The sequence below is a fragment of the Necator americanus genome, chromosome II (genome assembly GCF_031761385.1).
Source record: "Necator americanus strain Aroian chromosome II, whole genome shotgun sequence".
Lineage (NCBI taxonomy): Eukaryota > Metazoa > Nematoda > Chromadorea > Rhabditida > Ancylostomatidae > Necator > Necator americanus.
The window spans coordinates 15,526,244-15,545,312 of NC_087372.1; the positions used below are offsets into that span (position 1 = coordinate 15,526,244).

The following is a 19,069-nucleotide window of genomic DNA, read 5'->3' on the forward strand; positions in this document are numbered from 1 at the left end:
TAAGTATTGAACGAGCAGAGTCATGCATAGGGGTCCCAGTACAGCTTCAAATGCTTCCACTGTGCTTCGAAATGAGTGAAGACCATCGCCAAGAAAGACTTGCATTTCAGGATGGATTTGGTTGTGAGTCGTGTAAGACGAGCCGACAAAGCTCGTCGAAGGGCAGTAAGGCCGATTCCTCATCTATCCCACACTGAATCAATGCTCTCGTAATTGCTCCGGGCAATTACTTATGTACATAGGGTTGTGAGCCGACAAACGACGTCGAACAACGCGTTTGTGCGTTCACTTCACGTCTTTGCACTTCTCTTCTCAGAATCCTCATCCTATACCGTTTCTTACGGTAGAATTAAGTTTATAATTGAAATCGTTTGTTGAAATAATTGCCTCGCTTTTTTCTTCCTGTAATTTTTGCATCTGATGAGGTGACATAACAAGAAAAAGGTGAAACTTCATTTAAGCCTCGTGTAAGCAATAAGTGCTAGAAAATTCCTTGAAAATAATTTCCTGATGAGTTCATCTAACAAGGAACTTTTAGTCAACAGAACAGCATCCCACCAACTTTTTTTCTTTCATCAGCCGACGAGTAAATAACACCTCCTTCGAGAGCTCTACAGGTTACCCTTCCACAGTTTCCAGAGGCAGAACCACGCTTTCCGCTGCGGATAGTGGTAGATTTTTTAGTAACTAAAAAATAGGAAAGAAAGAATGGATAAGAAATTCGAAGAAATTGAATCCGTAGTGAAGCAGGTTGATTGAAAACAAGATTTTCACGAATAAATCGTACAAAAACGCACGCTTCCAATACTTTAGGAAAGCAGGATGTTGCCGACAGAACAACTTTCCTATAACTTTAAAACTTTTGTTGTAGGAGACGTGCATTTCTCTCTGAGTTTCTGTATTTCTTTCCCCTACCTTAAATATATTAATGTTCTTTAAAAGACCGTTAAACTTTAGAAACCTCGCCAGCCTTCAACGACTCGTTTCCTATCAGAAAATGAGCTTCTCTCAAAAGTTTTCATTTTTCAAACTATTAGTTAAATACTAATAAGCAAAAACGTAGGGTAAGACCAACTTATGAGTGATCGTAAAGCTGCATATAGTACATATATACATGCACAAATACGAGAACTTGGTAGATTCTTCGTGAATACGTCAGAACAGCTTGCAAAATTCGAACAGAATAAGGATCTGTGCCCGTGGTTTTTATTGTTTTGAGAAAAACATCCAGACATAGTTTCTTTGTTTTATAATTCCGTGTTCCCACATTCTTTATTCAAATATCTTTTGAACAACTACTATGACGCTTTTGTCCGCATCCGTGCGGTTTTATGTTTAAGAGAATCACCGTTTTAAACTATCTCAATTTGGACGAGGTAATCGATTTCTTTGTAAAAAGAATACGGAGAATTTTTTTACTTCCAAGCCTAATCAGCTGTGGTTTAAATAAGACCATTTCACTTTCGAAACTTCCATAGTTTCCTTAAAACGTTCTTCAGAGCATGTGAGCCACATTCGCACTTTTCAGATTCAATCTTGTGTTGAGAACATTTGTTTTTGTAAACGGAGAAAAAGAAATTCCAGCTACTTCTTCACGAGTGTAATATACTGGAAAAGTGAAGGTCCAGTAGTAGGACCACCTATCATTCAAACTATCACTAACTTGGGATTCTCTGAGGAAGCATTTTGAAAGAAAATATTTTCCTATCGAAAATTTTCCAGCAACGGTTGTTTTAATTATTCAGACGATTCGAAACAGAACTCCCTTATTAGACAGCAGAATCGTGTCCTCTATTCAATAGACAAGCGGTTCTCTAATGATGTGTCATTGTTTCGACAAGCGCGTTCGCCTGCCAATTACGTCAAATCAAAGCCAGCTGTCCCACCCAAAAGAAAACCATAGATTTGACAGAAAAAAACGTTCGCCACTAAGCAAGCATGTTGATGGAGGAATTCTATGTCCTTGTAAGATGTGATTAACAATTACAGGGATCATTTTTCTAAAGCAATCTTTGAAAAATCCTTGAAACATAGCTGTAAATTCTTTCGAACTTTTGTTTCACGCGATGACACGGGTGTACTCCTTTAGAAATTATTAGTGCATAGATTTTATTATGAACATATGACTTCACATAATGTTTCGCACAGAAGCTTCACAAAATTTTATTTCCTTTTCTGGTCTGCAGTTTTGTTGCCCAAATTTATAGTCACTACTGTATTCACGGCCTACTTCATAATTCTAGCTTCTTTGAAGCTTCGTGTGTTTCTTCCTGTGCGACGTGCGCTGTTATCCGTCAGCTTCCAGTCAAAACATGCGTCAACACTCAGCGGATACGGTACTCATGGGGAACAATGCGCATCGAACACGTGATTGGCAGAGACACGACGGCACCGCCTCGTTGATGTCCCGCCCATCGACGCACGGCCGATTTTCGCAAACGGGAAGGAAACGGTTCCGGAATGGACGCCAAGCCGGAAAACCCAGTCAAGGCCGAGCAGTCCGTCCACTTTCCATTCCTACAGGTGAGTCATTTCATTTAAATCCACCATTTCGATCGAATGGATTCCTATCTTCCTTGACTTAGAGTTGCAAAATGAGTTGCCTCGTCGGGTTATGAAGCCCCTAGCCCTATTCTTCATGTAAAATCTGAGTCATAAAATAAAATGGTTTTGTTTTCAACACCTAGCAATGCTACATGATTCATAACCTCATTTTTCTTCTTTGAAGGACCCTAATTTTTGCAATTATTTCAGAATGGCATGCATGGAGGTCAGCTCGGACGAAATCCATTCTACGATACGAATACAGTGGCACCACAGAAACAAACAAATGGTAAGAAGTCGATGGAAACTCATAGTAGAATTATTGTATTCAGTTGCTAAGAAATCGTTTACATTTTCGAGCATTATTGCACAAAAGAACCTGAAGAGCGATGTTTGATGCAGTTATATCTAATGTTTCCGGAGCGGGCAGCATTTCCATAGATTCTCCGCGTTGCTCCCCGCATCAGAGCAGGCTAACGACGTTACCGCCGCCATGAAAAGAGCGTCTTCCTGAGCGCCATTCTTCACTGAGTACGGCGAAAAACGGCTCACCTTGAACGTCAACACTTCTCGTTATTCTGGCTGATAGGCTAGTGAACGACGGCGCAGCTGCTGTCACTCCGTTCGCTTGAAAATTCCGACTTCTGATTCTAACAGCTTTTATCCCTTCGTTGCTCAGTCACTACCACAAACCTTTGTAATGAATAGTAAAATTGTTGATTTATGATATTATTTCTTGCCTTAAACTTTGTAAAGTTTTTGTTTCAGACGTTTTCTCGGGTATGAATTTATCCATGCAAGCGTTCAACACCAATGCTACACCGGTGAAGGAAGAACAGGTTAGAGCTAAAGATCGTTATATGAAGAATATTGCAATGAGTCCCTTAGCATTCTTGGAACTTAGAACTGAGGATGAGGAACCGTGGCCGTCTTAAAACTTCACAGTCAGGAGTAGTTCTCTATGATCTGGAAAATGCTCCTTAATTCCGTGGAAAATTTCCAAAAACACACGCTTAACTTCCAGCTGCCGCAATTCAACATGAGCTCATGTTTCAACTATTCAAGTCTCAAGCTTCCAGCCTGTCATCCAGGAACGTTCTCTCAACCGGGTAAGACCGTTTTTTGCTTATGAGGACTTCGGTAAACTCGTTACACTTTTGTTTTATTTCTTCATTTAACGTTGTTCACATAAGAGTAGTGGAAGCTTTTAAATTAAATCTCTCTACTACAACGAATTTCAAGAAACCTGTAAACTAACTGTTGATGAGCGAGTTTGAGAACGACAATATGGATAGATTTTCGGCCATACTTCAAACGTTCTCTTGTCTTGATACCTCGGCATATTCTATCCATGTTTTGTAATAGTGTCCCTGCGAGGTTTTTATTTGGAACCTTTTATTTGCTTGACGTTTCGGCTTTTTCGCCGTCTTTAAAGGCCTAAATAAAGCATGACTGGAGCAATGCTACGTTTATCCCGTCAAGCGCCACACTACCTTGGGTCAGTGTTTCGGATTTAACGGATTTTGTTCGAGGGCTCCTTAGGATGCCCTGCTCAATGATCGCATGGTTCCGTCGTTTAAAGTCGTAGAGAACGATACAGAGATGTCTTCATCGCTTTGACATTGTTATTGCGACATTTTGAGGACTATCTGCATTCTATGTAACTCATGTTCCTCTCACTTTCGAATCACTAAAAACTACTATGGCATCGTTCTGTGGACTTCTGCCCTTTGATGAGCAGCGCATCGAATCATCCATATCTCGGCGCATTTCTTATCCTACTGTTTTTAGTAGTTCGGTTCTCATTCACACTGGATTTTTACTGTTTCCACTGTCTTTAAATAACGTTTCACAGATCGCACATTGATTACGCGATTGCGCCGACGACAATGACGACGACGAGTACGGTAGGCATGACAAACAAATTCAGCGCGAGCTCCAATCTCCATACGCATCCTGTTTTGGCGCACCGCCAACTGCTCACACGAAAACACGCATTCCCGCGCGGCGCTTCACCCTACAACAACATTTCCGTGCTCTCTAAGGCTCTACGTAATCGGCATAAATTAACTTTTATATTGGATGACCTTCTTCTCACTGAAAATTTGCAGATGTCCAAGCTGTGTTGAAGCTGAGGCATTCCAGTGGACATGTCACTTGGAAACTAGCTTAGAAAATCCTATGTTTTTCAACTCTGAGCAGAGTAAAGCTGAGCATTTTTATAAATGGATCACTAGTCACTAGAATGACTAGTCATTTTGATACATGCTTGGCTAATTTCTTAGCTGTAGTAGGTGGTGTAAAGTGTATAATAGACTAGGATTTGGAAATCTTCCACATGCCTTTTCTAGTCTTATACTCTAGTAGTCTTATATTTCTTCAGTAGATCCTACTTTTTTTGCAGGATAGTGATACACTTCATGGAAGAAATACAGAAATTAGAAAATAACAAGCTGAGTTGCTGCCAGAGTTAACTTGGGACTCAATGCTTTGAGTCTCTTTTCATTGATTTTCTATTTTCTCTGGATTATGCACGTATGTGCTGAGCTTTCCGGCTAATGGAAATTTTCCAAGGATATTTTGAAACCTTCGTGGTGCATTCTTTCTGCGGCACTGGAACTCATAACACTGTAGAAGGAAAAAGTAGCTATGATCTGCTATGATTTCTTCCAAAAGAAATTTCGTATATTTCAGAAAATTCTTTGAAAGAATTCCCACATTTCGGATTGCTTGAAACATTTCTTCTTCTTAAATTTTGTAATAACACGGTTTTCTACTGCTTTTGGTAGAAATTTCAGAGTCCAAAGGTTTGCTCGAATAAAAATTCAAGAGATTTCTTGAACGATGACCTATCTCATCCTGCTCAAATAACTACAGCATGATGTATCTAAGGCTTTATGATTTTTGGAAAAAGGGATTCCATATTTTTGGCGTAAGATTGCAGAAAGTGTGCAGAGAAGATTTCTTCATGCTAATGACCTTAGCTCATGTAACTTGCAGATATGTGGCACACAAAAATCCAGGCGCTCACTCCTCAAGCTTCGCTTTCATACATCCATGAGGGCGCTTGTTATAGCAATCAATCGTCTCTTTCAGCCAGCCAGATAGCTCTCCATTACCTGGGTACCGTAGGCGACATTGATAGTTTAATTGGTCTATTACGCGCTAAACGCTCGCGCACTCTTAGGGCTCCGAGGCCGCTCGCTGCTGCCGGCTCCAAGATCCAGCCGAACCAGAAGCGAACCAAGGTACAGCTGCCGGATTACTGTATCATGAAGAAGGATAATCTCCTCGATAAACATTGACATCGTGGCGGTTTTGTCCTTTACGTGCAATTTCACAGAATCCAAAGAGAGTTCTCTGATAGAAAATGTGAAATTACTGTAACCTCACTAAAGTGTGCTTGTCGTTGCAGTCTTAGCTTAAGGGCTATTTTTTTGAAAACTATGGTGGGTTTATTTATTAAACACTAAACTCAGAGACAGTAAAAGCTCATATTCTACTTGTATATTCTTTGGAGTCATAAGTTTTGTCCTACATTAGTTTCAAATCTTGGTTCTTGATTTACTGGAGAGTTCGTAGAAATTATAGTCGTCTTGTTAACTTCTCTTTTATTAGATATTGACAATTCTTGTGAGCCTCACCGTCGGGAAATTCTGAAGTTAAGTAAAAAATTAGTAAACCACAAATGCTCGTTTGTCAATCTTGCGCTTACTTAAAGAAACACACCGAATGGAGATGGGTACTTGAAAATCGGTTTGGTATAGGTTTTATGGTGTTTCTCTGCATATTCTCTTTTGTTGGAAAAAATGAAAACTGAGCAATTTTCTAAGGAATTTTCTTAATTTCCTTTCGACTTGAAATGTTTCATCATAGAATTAACCCGATCTGGATCTTTCCATGGTTTTCTCGTCACTCTTGTAGCAATATTGACCAAACAAGTCTTTTCAGTCACAAGCGTGGTGAAATATGTAGATAGCATGATCAAAATTGGGGTTTCAGCTAATATTTATTCTTGGAAAACACAAACGTCAAAAAAATGGAGTCGCTACCACATGTTAGTATGTCTTTTTCTGTATTTCATTAAGTTTTTAGAACTACCCACTAAATTCTGAGTTTTGTTCGCAAAATTGGATGTACGATTAGCAAAAAGTTCTCCAGAGAAGAATATTATAAACGAATGACGATAGGTCCCCCTGGGTTTTGGATTCTGGGTATAAAAAATAAACGATAAAGTGCAAAGTATTGACCAATCCTTTTGCTGACAGGCCTACGCGTTCGACTTCAAATCAAAATCCTTTGACTCTTGAAACTCCAGAATCTACCCTATACAACGACCTACGGCTGCTAGCCTGCTTTCCAAGCTGGAATTTATTTCAGAAATATAGCAGAAAAAGTCCTTCGGACTTTATTTCCGCTGCGAAACACTACATACTTTACTTACCACGGTCGGTTTTCGGCCCTCTTGTCATTTGTGGAAGATTCCGAACTGAAATAACAGACATTTCTGGATTATCGCAGACGCTGCGGTGACATTCAATCAAATGCGAACAGGAGGTAATCGGGTAAACTTCGTTTCCGCCGAGCAGACAATGCATCGAGCGCGAAGCTCGCCGCATAACGAAGTGCTAGAACAAGTGCAATCATGCACGAGTATGACGGTGACGACAATTACTGGCCGAACGGACCGCAACGATGTTATCCGCACGACATCGCTGGGTGCTGCTGGCATCGAAGCGTCGGCGGTCACTGCAGGTCAATTGACTCTCTTATGCAACTGTGCGCGGCCGCAAGAAGACGCCGACAACCAGGTGGCCGCACGCAACCACTTAACACCTACTCTAAGCCGGGCATTATAGCCGAAAACAATAGTCCGAAGCCGATTGGGCGGTGGTGTAATGATAGGCTGCATCCATAAGCAGCACTTAGAAGTCGTTTATATGAGATGTGGAAGACAGGGTCAGGCTTTGAGCGGAGTTAAAATTGTAGGGGAGGTTCAAGAGAGAAGTTAACTCCTTCGCCTTTATCTTCATGAGGAATCGTTCCTAAAAGGAAGGAAACGTAATGATCTTTTCTGATTGCGGGAGAGAACCGGAAGCTGATCCCAGCCACTTGGAGAATTTGGCACTGCGGAAAGAAAGTTTTGTAGTGAAATAAGGGGAAGGAAACAGCGGTAAATCAGTGTGGAATAAGCATAATTGCCCCGAAATTCACGCATTTTTAAGCATTAGAACTCCTTCTTGGCAACCAGTGCTTTCGGATGAGAGTTTTTTATTCTCAGAAGCAGATTTCTAGAAGGCATAAGGAAAAACAGTCGTAAAGGACGAAACTTATTCACTTCGATTTTTCTGGGCTATCATTTGTGTCGTTTCACTAGATTACCATTAACCTGGACTGTCTTTCTTAAAAAAATGATATTTATCTACAATTGAATTTTTCGATCCTAAATATCTTCATTCCCCTTCTCTTGAAACAAAATTCTTTGCCCGGCTTACGACTGTCCTTAACGAAAATAGCTTTTTTTCCTATATTAGGATGTTCTGCGTAAATAAATAAATAAATAAATATGTAGATAGAAAGAAAGAAAGAGTCTTGGCGCTCCCGACTGTAGCAAGCTTTTCAAAAAATCCCGCCGATAATTGAGAATCCACTGACTACATAAATTGTTTCATTGCTAGTTGTCGCAGCATTTGTAGCCGAATAGTACCACCAAATAGTGCCACCGGATGCAACCAATCCGGAAAGGTTGCAGCGCAACGTGCATTATTAGAGAGGTACTTAGGGCAATTGAACCTGCTACACTCGCTACCTTAATATTTCTTACAGTATCGAAAATTGCAGTTGGAAAAGAGGAGGGACTTCCATGACGCAACAAGATCGGGGTGTAATTTAAGGGATTAGAAAATCCAAGAAAGAGCGAAAAACCGGTTGAATGTTAGTTTCAGATAAATCTTACACAAAGAGCAGTATAGGCGGCTGTATAGGCATATATCTTGTTTTAAACCTCTCCTAAATGATCACATTCCTTATCCAGCCGAAAGGTGATAAAATTAGTTGGATGACCAAATTCGAATTTTTACAATTAGGCCGTTTATTAGCGCTACAATGAGGCTCTCAGTTGTTACCGCAGAAAATCTCGCAATGCTTATCAGAAAACCAAACAAATCCGATGCCAATGCCGATTATTTTCATCTTCTCGAACTGCTCATTTGTTATCCAATCCGACCGATGAAGAAGGTTTGCAATTTTCCGCTTTGGCACTTGATTTGCACAAAGTTTCTTGTACCGGAGCCTATGCGCCTGAAGCACATGAAAACACAGCGAAACTCTCGATTGTCTTCGAAAGGTCAACAAACCATTTGTCGTACGGACCATATGCTTGTGTTAATCGCTGTCTCGCATGAGCAATCTCGTTCATGTCTCAGGTGCTGGTTCTTTTCTTTCGCTAATTGTTCACCTACCATAGTCTCGTTCTTCCACCTGTGTGATTTAACAGTGTAACTGGACACAGCTGTGCTGCTGCACACGGAGGCGATGACCTTAACGACCTTTACTGCTGCCACAATCGAACAAATTACGTTACACAACAACTAGTAATTAAGCTAATCCGTTTAGTTAACTCTACAGTAGCTTCAACTCTTATGTATGCCAATTAGCGTGATTCTTGACTGGGAAATCAGTGGCGCATCAATATTGGCACCCGCCAGCCGAATTCAATTCACCCGATTAGAATTAGCTGGCGAAGAGTGTGCGAGATGGCGTAACGCAGACAAACATTCCGCAGTAGAGTGCAGAGTTAAGTGTTGGACGGCCAATCGCGTGACACAAGACAAGAGCTCGCTGATGAGATGACATTCTCTCACTTCGTTTCAGCTTGTGTAGGGGTAGGATGCGACGTTAAGATAAAAGTGCTTGGACTACGGTATCTCGGATAATTTTCGCTCGTTTTATGCGTTTGGTTCGCTTCTTATGAGGGAGTGAAAGATCTGGATGACGGAATACGTCATCGAAGGAAAAAGATGACGCGTTCAAAACTTATCTAATGTGCGATCCCCTTTGAGGACAAAAAAGCCAGCCAAAGTTAGTGTGTAATTCAAGAGCATTTTCTTCGTTTTTGAGGCAACGAAAATGGCAACTTTTCGCTGATGGACCGTTAATAGGTGATTGAAGCTGTGAAAAGCTTCATGGCATTTCAGAACCCTTAGAACATACATTTCTTAGACATGCAGACGCAACCATAACACTACCATGTCACTACCATGTCAGTGGTAACCACGACTCGAAATTATATCAAGATTGTCTTTCATATATGTTGGCGGACGTCCTGACCCCGTCCTCATGACCAAAAACTATAAAACAGAAGCACTGTATCCTGAGCTGAATACTGTGTCGCCAGAAAAGAAATGTTACTGATCTCCGATCTTGCTTAATCGTCATGCAATAAACTAGAGGAAAATAGTTATCGCTGCAAACGTTAGATGAACATTCCTTATCTAAGTTCGCGCAACCGCTAGTGGAGTGGGGTAGCTTAAACCCAAACAATAAATGCCTCAATGGAACCTTGCGAAGTGAGCGAAACTCAGGAGTGATTGTTTTAAAACTAAAGCCACGGGCTAGCTTGCGGTCACAGCATGATTTAGGACTTTTTAATATGTGGCAGAAACATTTTCACCTCATTTTTGTCAAAGAACACTGAGTATTCATCATGTTGTTCCTTCAATTTCTGCTGTTGCTCCTTGAGAATTTACAAAAGCATAGTGTAGGATTTTTCCCTTGATTTTCTGTCAAGAAAAAATAACTTCAGCAACTTCGTGCTTGCCGACCTGTGTTTTAGAAGTTCTGCCTGTGCTCTAACAGAGTGGATCACCAAGGTCCTGGTAGATAGTTGTCCGTGTAGCCGTCTTATCCCTGGCCCACTCTTCGCTGCCAAGTTCCAGAGTTGTGCAGTTTAGTTACCTCTTAGAAACTTTCCGAAACTATCATGGGCTTCAGTTTGAAAATCCGCCGTCGTCGTTCTTGCGTAGCAAGAAAATATAAGAAAGATAGAGAGTATGTATGTCATTAGCTCTTTCACTCAAGATGTTCTCTCTGATATCGTTGGTAAAATTATAGATTTAATTGTCAAAAAATGACTACATAAACAATTCTACCCGTTAACATTGCTCTAATTTTTTTTTGTAATTTTCTAATAAAAACAAAGAAGCCGATTACTTCAGATCCATACCAAATCCTTGGTCCAACTTGCAGTCGCCTCGCGCACTCTGGTGAGTCAGAGACGACTGACTTCAAAAATGTTTATAAATTTCTACTGAGTGGGTTTCTTTTCAGGAAGTGGGCAGACCCAACTGTGGCAGTTTCTGCTTGAGTTGCTGGCTGACAAACGATATGACGATGTCATTACTTGGGAGGGCACTCAGGGAGAGTTCAAACTGGTGGACCCGGATGAAGTGGCAAGGTGGGCTCTGTGAAATTATACCCTTGAAAAAGCCAAGGTTACTGCTGATAATCAAACTTTAAAATTTCTTTCAGGAAGTGGGGTGAACGGAAATCGAAACCGAACATGAATTACGACAAGATGTCACGTGCACTTCGCTACTACTACGACAAGAATATTATGTGCAAGGTGCATGGCAAAAGATATGCATACAAGTTCGATTTCCAAGGTGATTAGTTTCCATATAGAATTTCTAGAATTTCTCGAGGTTTCAATGTGAAAAGAAAGGCTTAAGATAACTTTTTCATGGCTCTTAATAAACGAAAACAAACGGAAAAGAGAAAAGACATGTTCTTTCCGTCCAGATGGATATGTGTACTGCTCTACACTTCTTGCCACTAAGATGACTTGGATATAAAATGCTCCACTGAAGAGCGGAACTAGAAGAAATGGAGCTGTGGATTAGAAATAAAAAACAGTAGAATCACACACAAACTCCTTATTTATTGCTGAAAAACACATTCAGGAGGGAATTTAAAAAATATTTGAGCAAGCTAACAAAGTAAACAATGGGGATTTCAGGGATAGCTCAGGCATTGCAACCGCAGTCAGGAGGTGCCAGTTCTGACTATCTGTCTCCACAAACGGTGAATCGGTTGCAGCAGGATTTTATGCAGGGAGGGTGGTCCGCCAACTACAGATCGTTGATCCCGACCGGCTTACAGGTAAGGAAGTTCACACGAAGTTGTAGGCTCGAAGTGGTGAATTTCTCCTTGACAACTCCGCGATTACAGACAAGTGGTGCCTTTTTCAATCCGTCAACGATGGGATACGGCGGATTTGGGGGTGGAAATAGCTCGGCGCTTCAAAGAAATTTTCCCATCTACGGATCGAACATGACCAACTACTCAAAATGCTTGTGATTTTATTTTTGCCATATGAATATATGCAAAAAAACGTATACTTGAGCTCATTAATTGTTATCCGCTAAAAGCTAGATTTCCATTTGCAATATATTCGTGAGAAATGAGGAGATTATTTCACTGTAACAGATGTGTTGTCGAATTGCTCGATCGTTTGTACTAGTCAAACAGCTTAGATCTCTACGACGGGAAACAACGCTATCTTTTGTATATATGTACTAATGAGAACAAGGGTGAGATTGCTATTATATTATCGATCTTAACTGAGGTCTCCACTTTCCGCATGCATACTCTCACCTCATCTTTGTTGCTCTTTCAATGTTGAGAATTACCGGAAATAAATACTAAGGCTTTTCTTTCGTCTCCTGCAAAACTGATCCACTAATGGTTGCAGATGAGCAATTTAGGAAGGTTTCATCTGTATTTCTTGTTATGTTTTTAAGTGCGCTTTGGTATGATAGATCAGCATCGATCGATTTATCTTGCTGCTTGTTCACAAAAAAAAGTTTTTAAGCGACCTTATCCCTTCAACTAATTTCCGGGTTTTCTGTTTTATTCATACAACGATACCGGAATTATTCCAAGAAAACCCCGTCCGACGCAGGCAGAAGTGGATTTTCACTGAAACTGGGAATAGAAATAGAATGTGTGCATCTTGCACTAAAGTAATGGCAGTTCTTGTAAACTTTCCGACGGGCCTTTATCAAAAGATTTTCGAAACACGTACACACATATGTGACAATGAATAGACGAAAATATCGGTAATCATCATGAACACGGTGATCACTTCTAGAGGTGCACCGTTCGACGAATCTTTTGTGTACAACCCGCAGAAGCCTCCTTCGGGCACTCCATAGATGAAATTAGCCTCAAACGGCAGAATATCTGGCCTTTAGAGTTAATTTCATCACCAAAAGGACATTCTTACGATAAGAAATGTAAATACGACATCAAAACGAAGATTGTGTACCTCTTTCGCGGCAATGCCACTTGAAGTTGAGAGAATATTGCAAAAGGACGAAACTTCTACCCAAGGGTAAACGAAGCTCCAGTAGTAGTTGATTTCTATCTCCGTGAAAAAATCACGGTTTTGGCTACGCTGGAACTACGAGAATCAAAGTTTCTACAGAAGAAGCAAAGAAAGTGCATATGTGAGTTGGAACTCGCCATATCAACTGCATAACACCAAATAGGTTCAAAAGCGTTTGCGTATAGTACGCGTTGGACAGAACCAGATATGCGATAGGTAGAATGATTCCAGGAACATTCAATGAGAGGCAACGAAAAGCTGGAGCTGTATCGCAAAAAAAATTATTGATGACATGGCATACCTCCCATCTCATGCAGGAATGCAGGACCACACACACACACAAAGAAACGCACTTTTACCTTTTACTCAATGAATGTCTATATATCTTAACTTTGGATTCATTTTTAGTGCAATAAATTGAACGGTCGCATTAAATTGAACGGTCTTTGTCGCCCTACAAAGCTACAGAGTCAAATGTTTTCCAGTTTCTTGTAGCATATTTATTTATTTATAGTAGTATAGTATAGTAGTATGGTGGTAGTATAGTAGTACATAGTATAGTGTAGTAGTAGTATAGTGTAGTATAGTACAGTAGGATAGTATGTCCTAATGTTGGTGAATTTTCTGTTTCCCCCTCCACTGCTTTCTTCCAAAACGTGACGCCTGAAGTAAAGTACACATATTGTGTGAGCTTCCACATTTGTCACTGACTAGAGTTGTTCATTTTCAAGGCAGCGTATCACGAAACTGACGTAGTTGGAAAACCTGCTCCACTTTTGTGCACGCGCGTCGCATCTACGAGTCGAAGATCAGTGAGGTCTCCTTCAATCAAAACCAACCAATAGGCTTCCAATGGGCAGCGTGTACAAAGAGGCGCATTCTAATCTATCTGGCAGGAACAAACGCCGTTTCTTCGTCGTTTTTCAGGAAGATAGAAGGAATTGAGTGGGGCCACCTTGACACTCGAAATCTGCATCTCGAACTCTATATTTTCCCATAGGTTTCTCATCTCTGTCATTTTTTGATGAGCTACCTTCAAATTAGCAGAAGTCGGAAGAAAGAAGAGTTTTTAAATACCCTAGACACGTGAGCTTGTCCTACGCAGCAGCAGAAACACATTATTCAATCCATCTTTTATTTGACTTCTATCCTTCTATTCTGCTGCTTTCTAGACATCTATAGGAAATGTCATGCACCTACAGATGGATTTGTGCAGCTTTTATTACCCAAACGACACACAAGAAGGGAATAAGGTGTTTATGGCAAAGTATTCATTTTTTTAATTGCTCCAGTTCGTTTGACATGTGGTACCTGGAAGGACATCGTTGATGTGGAGTTACCCTGATGTAAAATTATTTTGTTTACTTCTTTTTGTTCATATAAGTTCTTCACGGATTTTACGAAGTCATTAGGGATTCGCCGTACACTCGCGCTGTGCACTACGTGAACATCGATAGCGTGATGTATCAGATCCTAAGCTGCCGAAAGTCACCGTTAGACTTACTCTGTGGTGCACTTACGAACACTGTCAAGGAAACAAAGAAAAACACAGTACCTCATAAAATAGATTCTCGATCAAAAGGCATAACTCTGGATTCCGGTAGAAAGAAACCCTCTTAATGACCAGACACATGAAACGAAGTGTGGATGTAGCGCATTTTGGTAACAGGCTCTGCCCGAGCGGCGTTTCGATACCACTCTCGTGCCAAACTACTTCTGCATCCCTCGGGTTCGGATAAATTGGTACCCGACTTGTCTAAGAGGACAATAGAGCCGGCTTGATGTGTCGGCTGGCTATCGTAAGACGTTGTATAAGCTGGAGACGCATTCGTAAACGTCGAACGATTCTGAATTAGAATCCAACGAGTAGGTGCATCACAAAATGATTGATCAACGCACCTTATGAGTTCTTCGCAGTAGCAACGCAGGACTTTCACTGATTTATTGGAGCGACTTCGAACCTGAGTAATTAAGCTTAGATCTTGAGTCATAAAACAAAAAGGGGATTAAATAGATAGAAAAGAAAGCAGTGAGGCTTTTTTACATGCTTTATATATGCTCTCTCATCAAATTAGAAAGGTATCTCCTCAAAACATTTTTCACAGAATAGTAAGCGTTTCCAGTCCAAAGCATGAAAATCATTTGCTTGGAGATAAAATGAGACCACTGCAATCAAAAAATAGAGGCTATGTTCTCCGTACCTCGCGCTGGCACTGAGACGAGCTCGGTTTCGGGGACCGACGCTAGCGCTGCTGTGCTCTTAGCATTCACGAAATTGATCATTGAGATGACCCCGGTTCCTACAGAGATCGGATTTGTCCATGTAAACTAGGCGCTACTCTTTCCTTCATATTCGATAGTTCATCGACTCATCTGATTGCAGATAGACTGGAGTTGATTTTCCTCTAAGCTTTTTTGGTGTGATGAAAAGCGACCATAGTCTGCGAGTGTACCGCGATTTCTTCTCCTACTTTCTTTACTTCATCCGCTCGTCGATCATTTTCCTGATGATCGTGGATCCGTCCCCACGCTTACTCTGCTATCTGGCATCGTCCAGAGTGGATTCCAGAGGCGCAGAAGCAAACTTCTGTGTCCCTGGCAACCCTAGTTTCTTGTCCAATTCTTCCGGCTGTCGGTTCATGTTGATTCCTCGGATGTCTTCTTCGAATGTTTCCTCTAGTACTCTAAGGCAATCATCTCCTGCATAAACGCTTTGGCATCACCAATCAATCGCGGGGTGTTGCTTCACGAAAACGATCACTGAGATGACCCAGGTTCATACTTTCATACTGGTACTACTCGAAAAATCCACAGCTCATCTTCTACATCGTAGGTGTGAATCGTCATGAATCTCTACTGCGTCGAATTCGTCGTTGATCTTCACTGAGAACTCGTCGAGCCGATAATCTTCGGTCACGGGCGAGTCGTCTCTAACGAAGTCATGCTTTCTCTTCTTGACGAGGTACCAAATGTTATGTATCCTGTTGCGATCCAGTGGTCCACTTTGCAGATGTATTCAGAAACCAGCAAGACAGTTCTTTCGGATTCTTCTATTAGATGATTCAGAATTTCTGTAGCAGTAGACACATCGGATTGTAGCAGTAACTGAGGTTGCATACTTCTTTGCCTGTGTGAATGTCGCCAACGGAAAAATAGGAAATCAACCCTCAATTCCTTTTTCGAATAGGAAATCAATCCTCAATTAATTTTTTGAAGATTTCTGTGATTTCTATGATGCTGTTGTCTGTACAGCAGCATTTGACGTTGTTTTCAGCAGATTGGCGCTGTTTACAACTGAGGAGTTAAAGTGTGCCGCCGGTTGTGAGTCCAATCGAAGAGTTGGAATCGTTTCTCCTTCGTTCTATTGCCAAACATTGTTGCGCTATAGAAACTTGTGAAAAATCTTTGTGGAGCAAATTTGGAAAACAAGCCAGGAATCGGAGAGATCGTGATGGAGCTTAATGTGATCTTCATGTTTCTTACTCGCGTAATAATGCGAATTGTCAATCGCAGCGGAGCTATTTCTTAATACTCCTTCTTCCTTTATCCCTCAATGGACAATTCAAATACCTTATCCTTTTTCGTCACATTTTAGTCTCTGTAGAAAACACAACCGCTACTCAGAAGCACTCACAACCAGGTTCTCCACCGCTCTCGATACAATACGTTATTCCTTGATTTGACTTACGTGACTACAACGGCGGGCGGATATTATGGCCCTACGGGGCTTATCCCATCTTCGATGAGGTGAACCGTCCTTGAACACACTTGAGTCCACTCTGTTTGATCTTCTGCTAGAGCTCGCAGAGACAATATCCATCTGTCACTGTCCCATACTCTGCGAAACCTTACGAACCTCTTGTCGATATCAAATTTCTCAAGGTTTTCCTTCACCTCTTCCGTCCAAAACTTTCTTTTACGTCCGAGTGGCCTCCTCCAGTCTGGGTGTGAGAATAATCTCAAGGCAGCTTGGACAAAGCGATCCGATGGTCTTCTTATAATGTGGCCAAGAAAGTGAAGACAGTTTCCGCGAATACTTCAGAGGGCGGGGGAAGGTGTTGTTGTTTCCCTCACGTTATCCGCCGGGATAGTATATTCACTTCTGAGTGAAGTTTTTCGTTATAGTACATTGACCAAAAGTAGCCAAACATCCGTCTACACAGCTTCGTTCCGACGCATTCCAGCTTCTACAACGGCGCTTGACGGTAAACGGTTGACGGCGCTGTCCTCGTCTCTGATCCGTACATCGTGATAGGGAAATTGGGATTACGTAGACTCGCAGGCTGACTTCGTTGGCGATTGTGGTCAACTACAGGCACTCGGTTAAAGAGTTGGATGCAGAAGTGAATTTAGCGCATCTTTCCTTAATATCTCTCTCCTAGCTGCCGTCATGTTTTTTCATCGTTTTTCTGCATGCAACCCAAATAACGGGACTCGTCTACAAGTTCATTTAAATGTCCGCACGCCCTGATTCCTACCGAGGGTCACACATTTGGTTACATTGATCAGGGAAACAAACAACAACAGAAGACAGCAGCTTATTTGGTTAAAAGGTCGACGACGTGTTGCAACTTCGTGCTGATTGAAGCGAAATTAGTACATCAGCGGCGTACTCGAGATCAACCAAGAGGCGTGTAGATGGCGCTAAAACGACAAAGGTGGGACATTTTTCAATTGTTCTTCTCATGATATCATCAACGGTAAAGTTGAACAAGAAAGTTTCCGCGATAACCCCTTGCCCTCTCCACTCCAATTTCCACTTCGAACGATGAATGAGCTCTCCTGGAATACCATTGGTGCGAAACACCTTAAGAATAAAAATTAAAAAATAAAAATTAAAAATAATAATAAAAATATGGCTTCGGTGAGGCGAGGCGAAAGCGACTTTGAAGTCTAGAAAGTCTAAGTGCATAGCCTTCGAGTGCCGGTGCCACACTTCAATCAATCTCCTAACAATTAACACTTGACCAATCGTAGATCGACTAGGACGAAAGCCAGCTTTTTCTCTACTGGTGGTTTCTTTGCCATCTTTGATTGCCCGATCCGTTATGATACGTTCCAAAGCCTTGTACATTACACGCAGAAATGAGATTCCGCGATAGTTCTCGGGTTCGGTAACTGATAAATTCTTGTGGAGGGGAATTATGATTGTGTATCGCCACTAGTCAGGTATTCCTCGGTTATAACGGATGATCTTTGCCATCTGTCGGATCGCAGATGAAGGAAATGATTTTAGCGTTCCTGCACATATTCCATCATATCCATCAGGTTTTCCATTTTTTAAAATTTTTTGAATACAGGCCAGAATGTCCGATTCGGTCGGTGGTTTTTCGCTGACCACGGTGTTCATTGTTCTTTGGGCATGCTCGGGTTCAGTGATGGGGCTTGTCGGCTGAGGAAACTGTTGAAATGTTTCCTCCAGACGGGTTCGGTTGCTTCGTCGACTGCGTATGTTGGCAATGTTGAGGGCAGATGAGCATCCCTTCATTTTGCCGCTATACTGTCTTAGTGGAGCAAGTGTTTTCTACGCATTCTTGTCCTCGCACACTCTATCAAACTCCTTCACTCTTGACTTCCGTTCGTTCTCGCGGTCTTCTTGCAGTTGACGACGTAGCTTCCTTCTGAGACGCTTTTCCTGGTTGAACTCACCAGGGTTGCGCGCGACACGTACAGAATTGTACGTGGATTTTGCTTCCGTAGATGCAAAGGCAAACTTCTTCCGCGGCAATAGAAGCGGGAGTGTTTCCCTTGCAGTGTCCTGGATGCACATTGTGAAGGAATCCGCATCACTAAACTTCTTCGTGGTCCGTACTCCAACGTGAATAGGCACACGTTGGCGGAATTTCGTTCTGCATTCTTTGTCTTTAAGACCTGCCATGTCGATTTTCGGTTGAAGAAGAACTCCTCGGTTTCTCTTGTGGAACCATATCTTGAAGCTAGTCTCCGCCGATGCAAAGGCTTCTTCCTAAATACTTAAACTTAAAAAACTTACTTAAAAAACGGCCATTGAAGATACGGAGAGTCAAGATACTGCTTTGGGCGTTCTGGCGCACTATTTTCTACAAGGAGTTCGACTGGAGCGCGCCAGCCTTGTGCGGCGCCGCATCTTCCGAGCCGTTTTTTTAAACGAGAATTAGG

The 19,069-nt window shown here is 41.6% G+C and overlaps 4 protein-coding genes across 4 annotated transcripts; 1 reads left to right on the top strand and 3 right to left on the bottom strand.

Moving 5' to 3' along the window:
- Positions 1–2,460: 2,460 nt before the first annotated feature.
- RB195_017959 (uncharacterized protein) lies at positions 2,461–11,901 on the top strand (the record flags this gene model as incomplete). The annotated part of the gene is made up of 9 exons (XM_064185171.1): positions 2,461–2,523; positions 2,755–2,833; positions 3,313–3,383; positions 3,569–3,653; positions 10,761–10,808; positions 10,873–10,999; positions 11,074–11,207; positions 11,561–11,703; positions 11,773–11,901. The coding sequence occupies 9 exons, from the start codon at positions 2,461–2,463 to the stop codon at positions 11,899–11,901; spliced, it is 879 nt and encodes a 292-aa protein (XP_064041052.1).
- Positions 11,902–15,470: 3,569 nt separating this feature from the next.
- RB195_017960 (uncharacterized protein) lies at positions 15,471–16,751 on the bottom strand (the record flags this gene model as incomplete). The annotated part of the gene is made up of 2 exons (XM_064185172.1): positions 15,471–15,631; positions 16,655–16,751. 2 exons carry the CDS (start codon positions 16,749–16,751, stop codon positions 15,471–15,473), a joined length of 258 nt encoding a protein of 85 aa, XP_064041053.1.
- Positions 16,752–18,092: 1,341 nt separating this feature from the next.
- Positions 18,093–18,419, bottom strand: RB195_017961 (uncharacterized protein; the record flags this gene model as incomplete). The annotated part of the gene is made up of 1 exon (XM_064185173.1): positions 18,093–18,419. The coding sequence occupies one exon, from the start codon at positions 18,417–18,419 to the stop codon at positions 18,093–18,095; it is 327 nt and encodes a 108-aa protein (XP_064041054.1).
- A 36-nt stretch (positions 18,420–18,455) lies between these two features.
- RB195_017962 (uncharacterized protein) lies at positions 18,456–18,809 on the bottom strand (the record flags this gene model as incomplete). Its single annotated transcript, XM_064185174.1, has 1 exon — positions 18,456–18,809. The coding sequence occupies one exon, from the start codon at positions 18,807–18,809 to the stop codon at positions 18,456–18,458; it is 354 nt and encodes a 117-aa protein (XP_064041055.1).
- Positions 18,810–19,069: the final 260 nt, after the last annotated feature.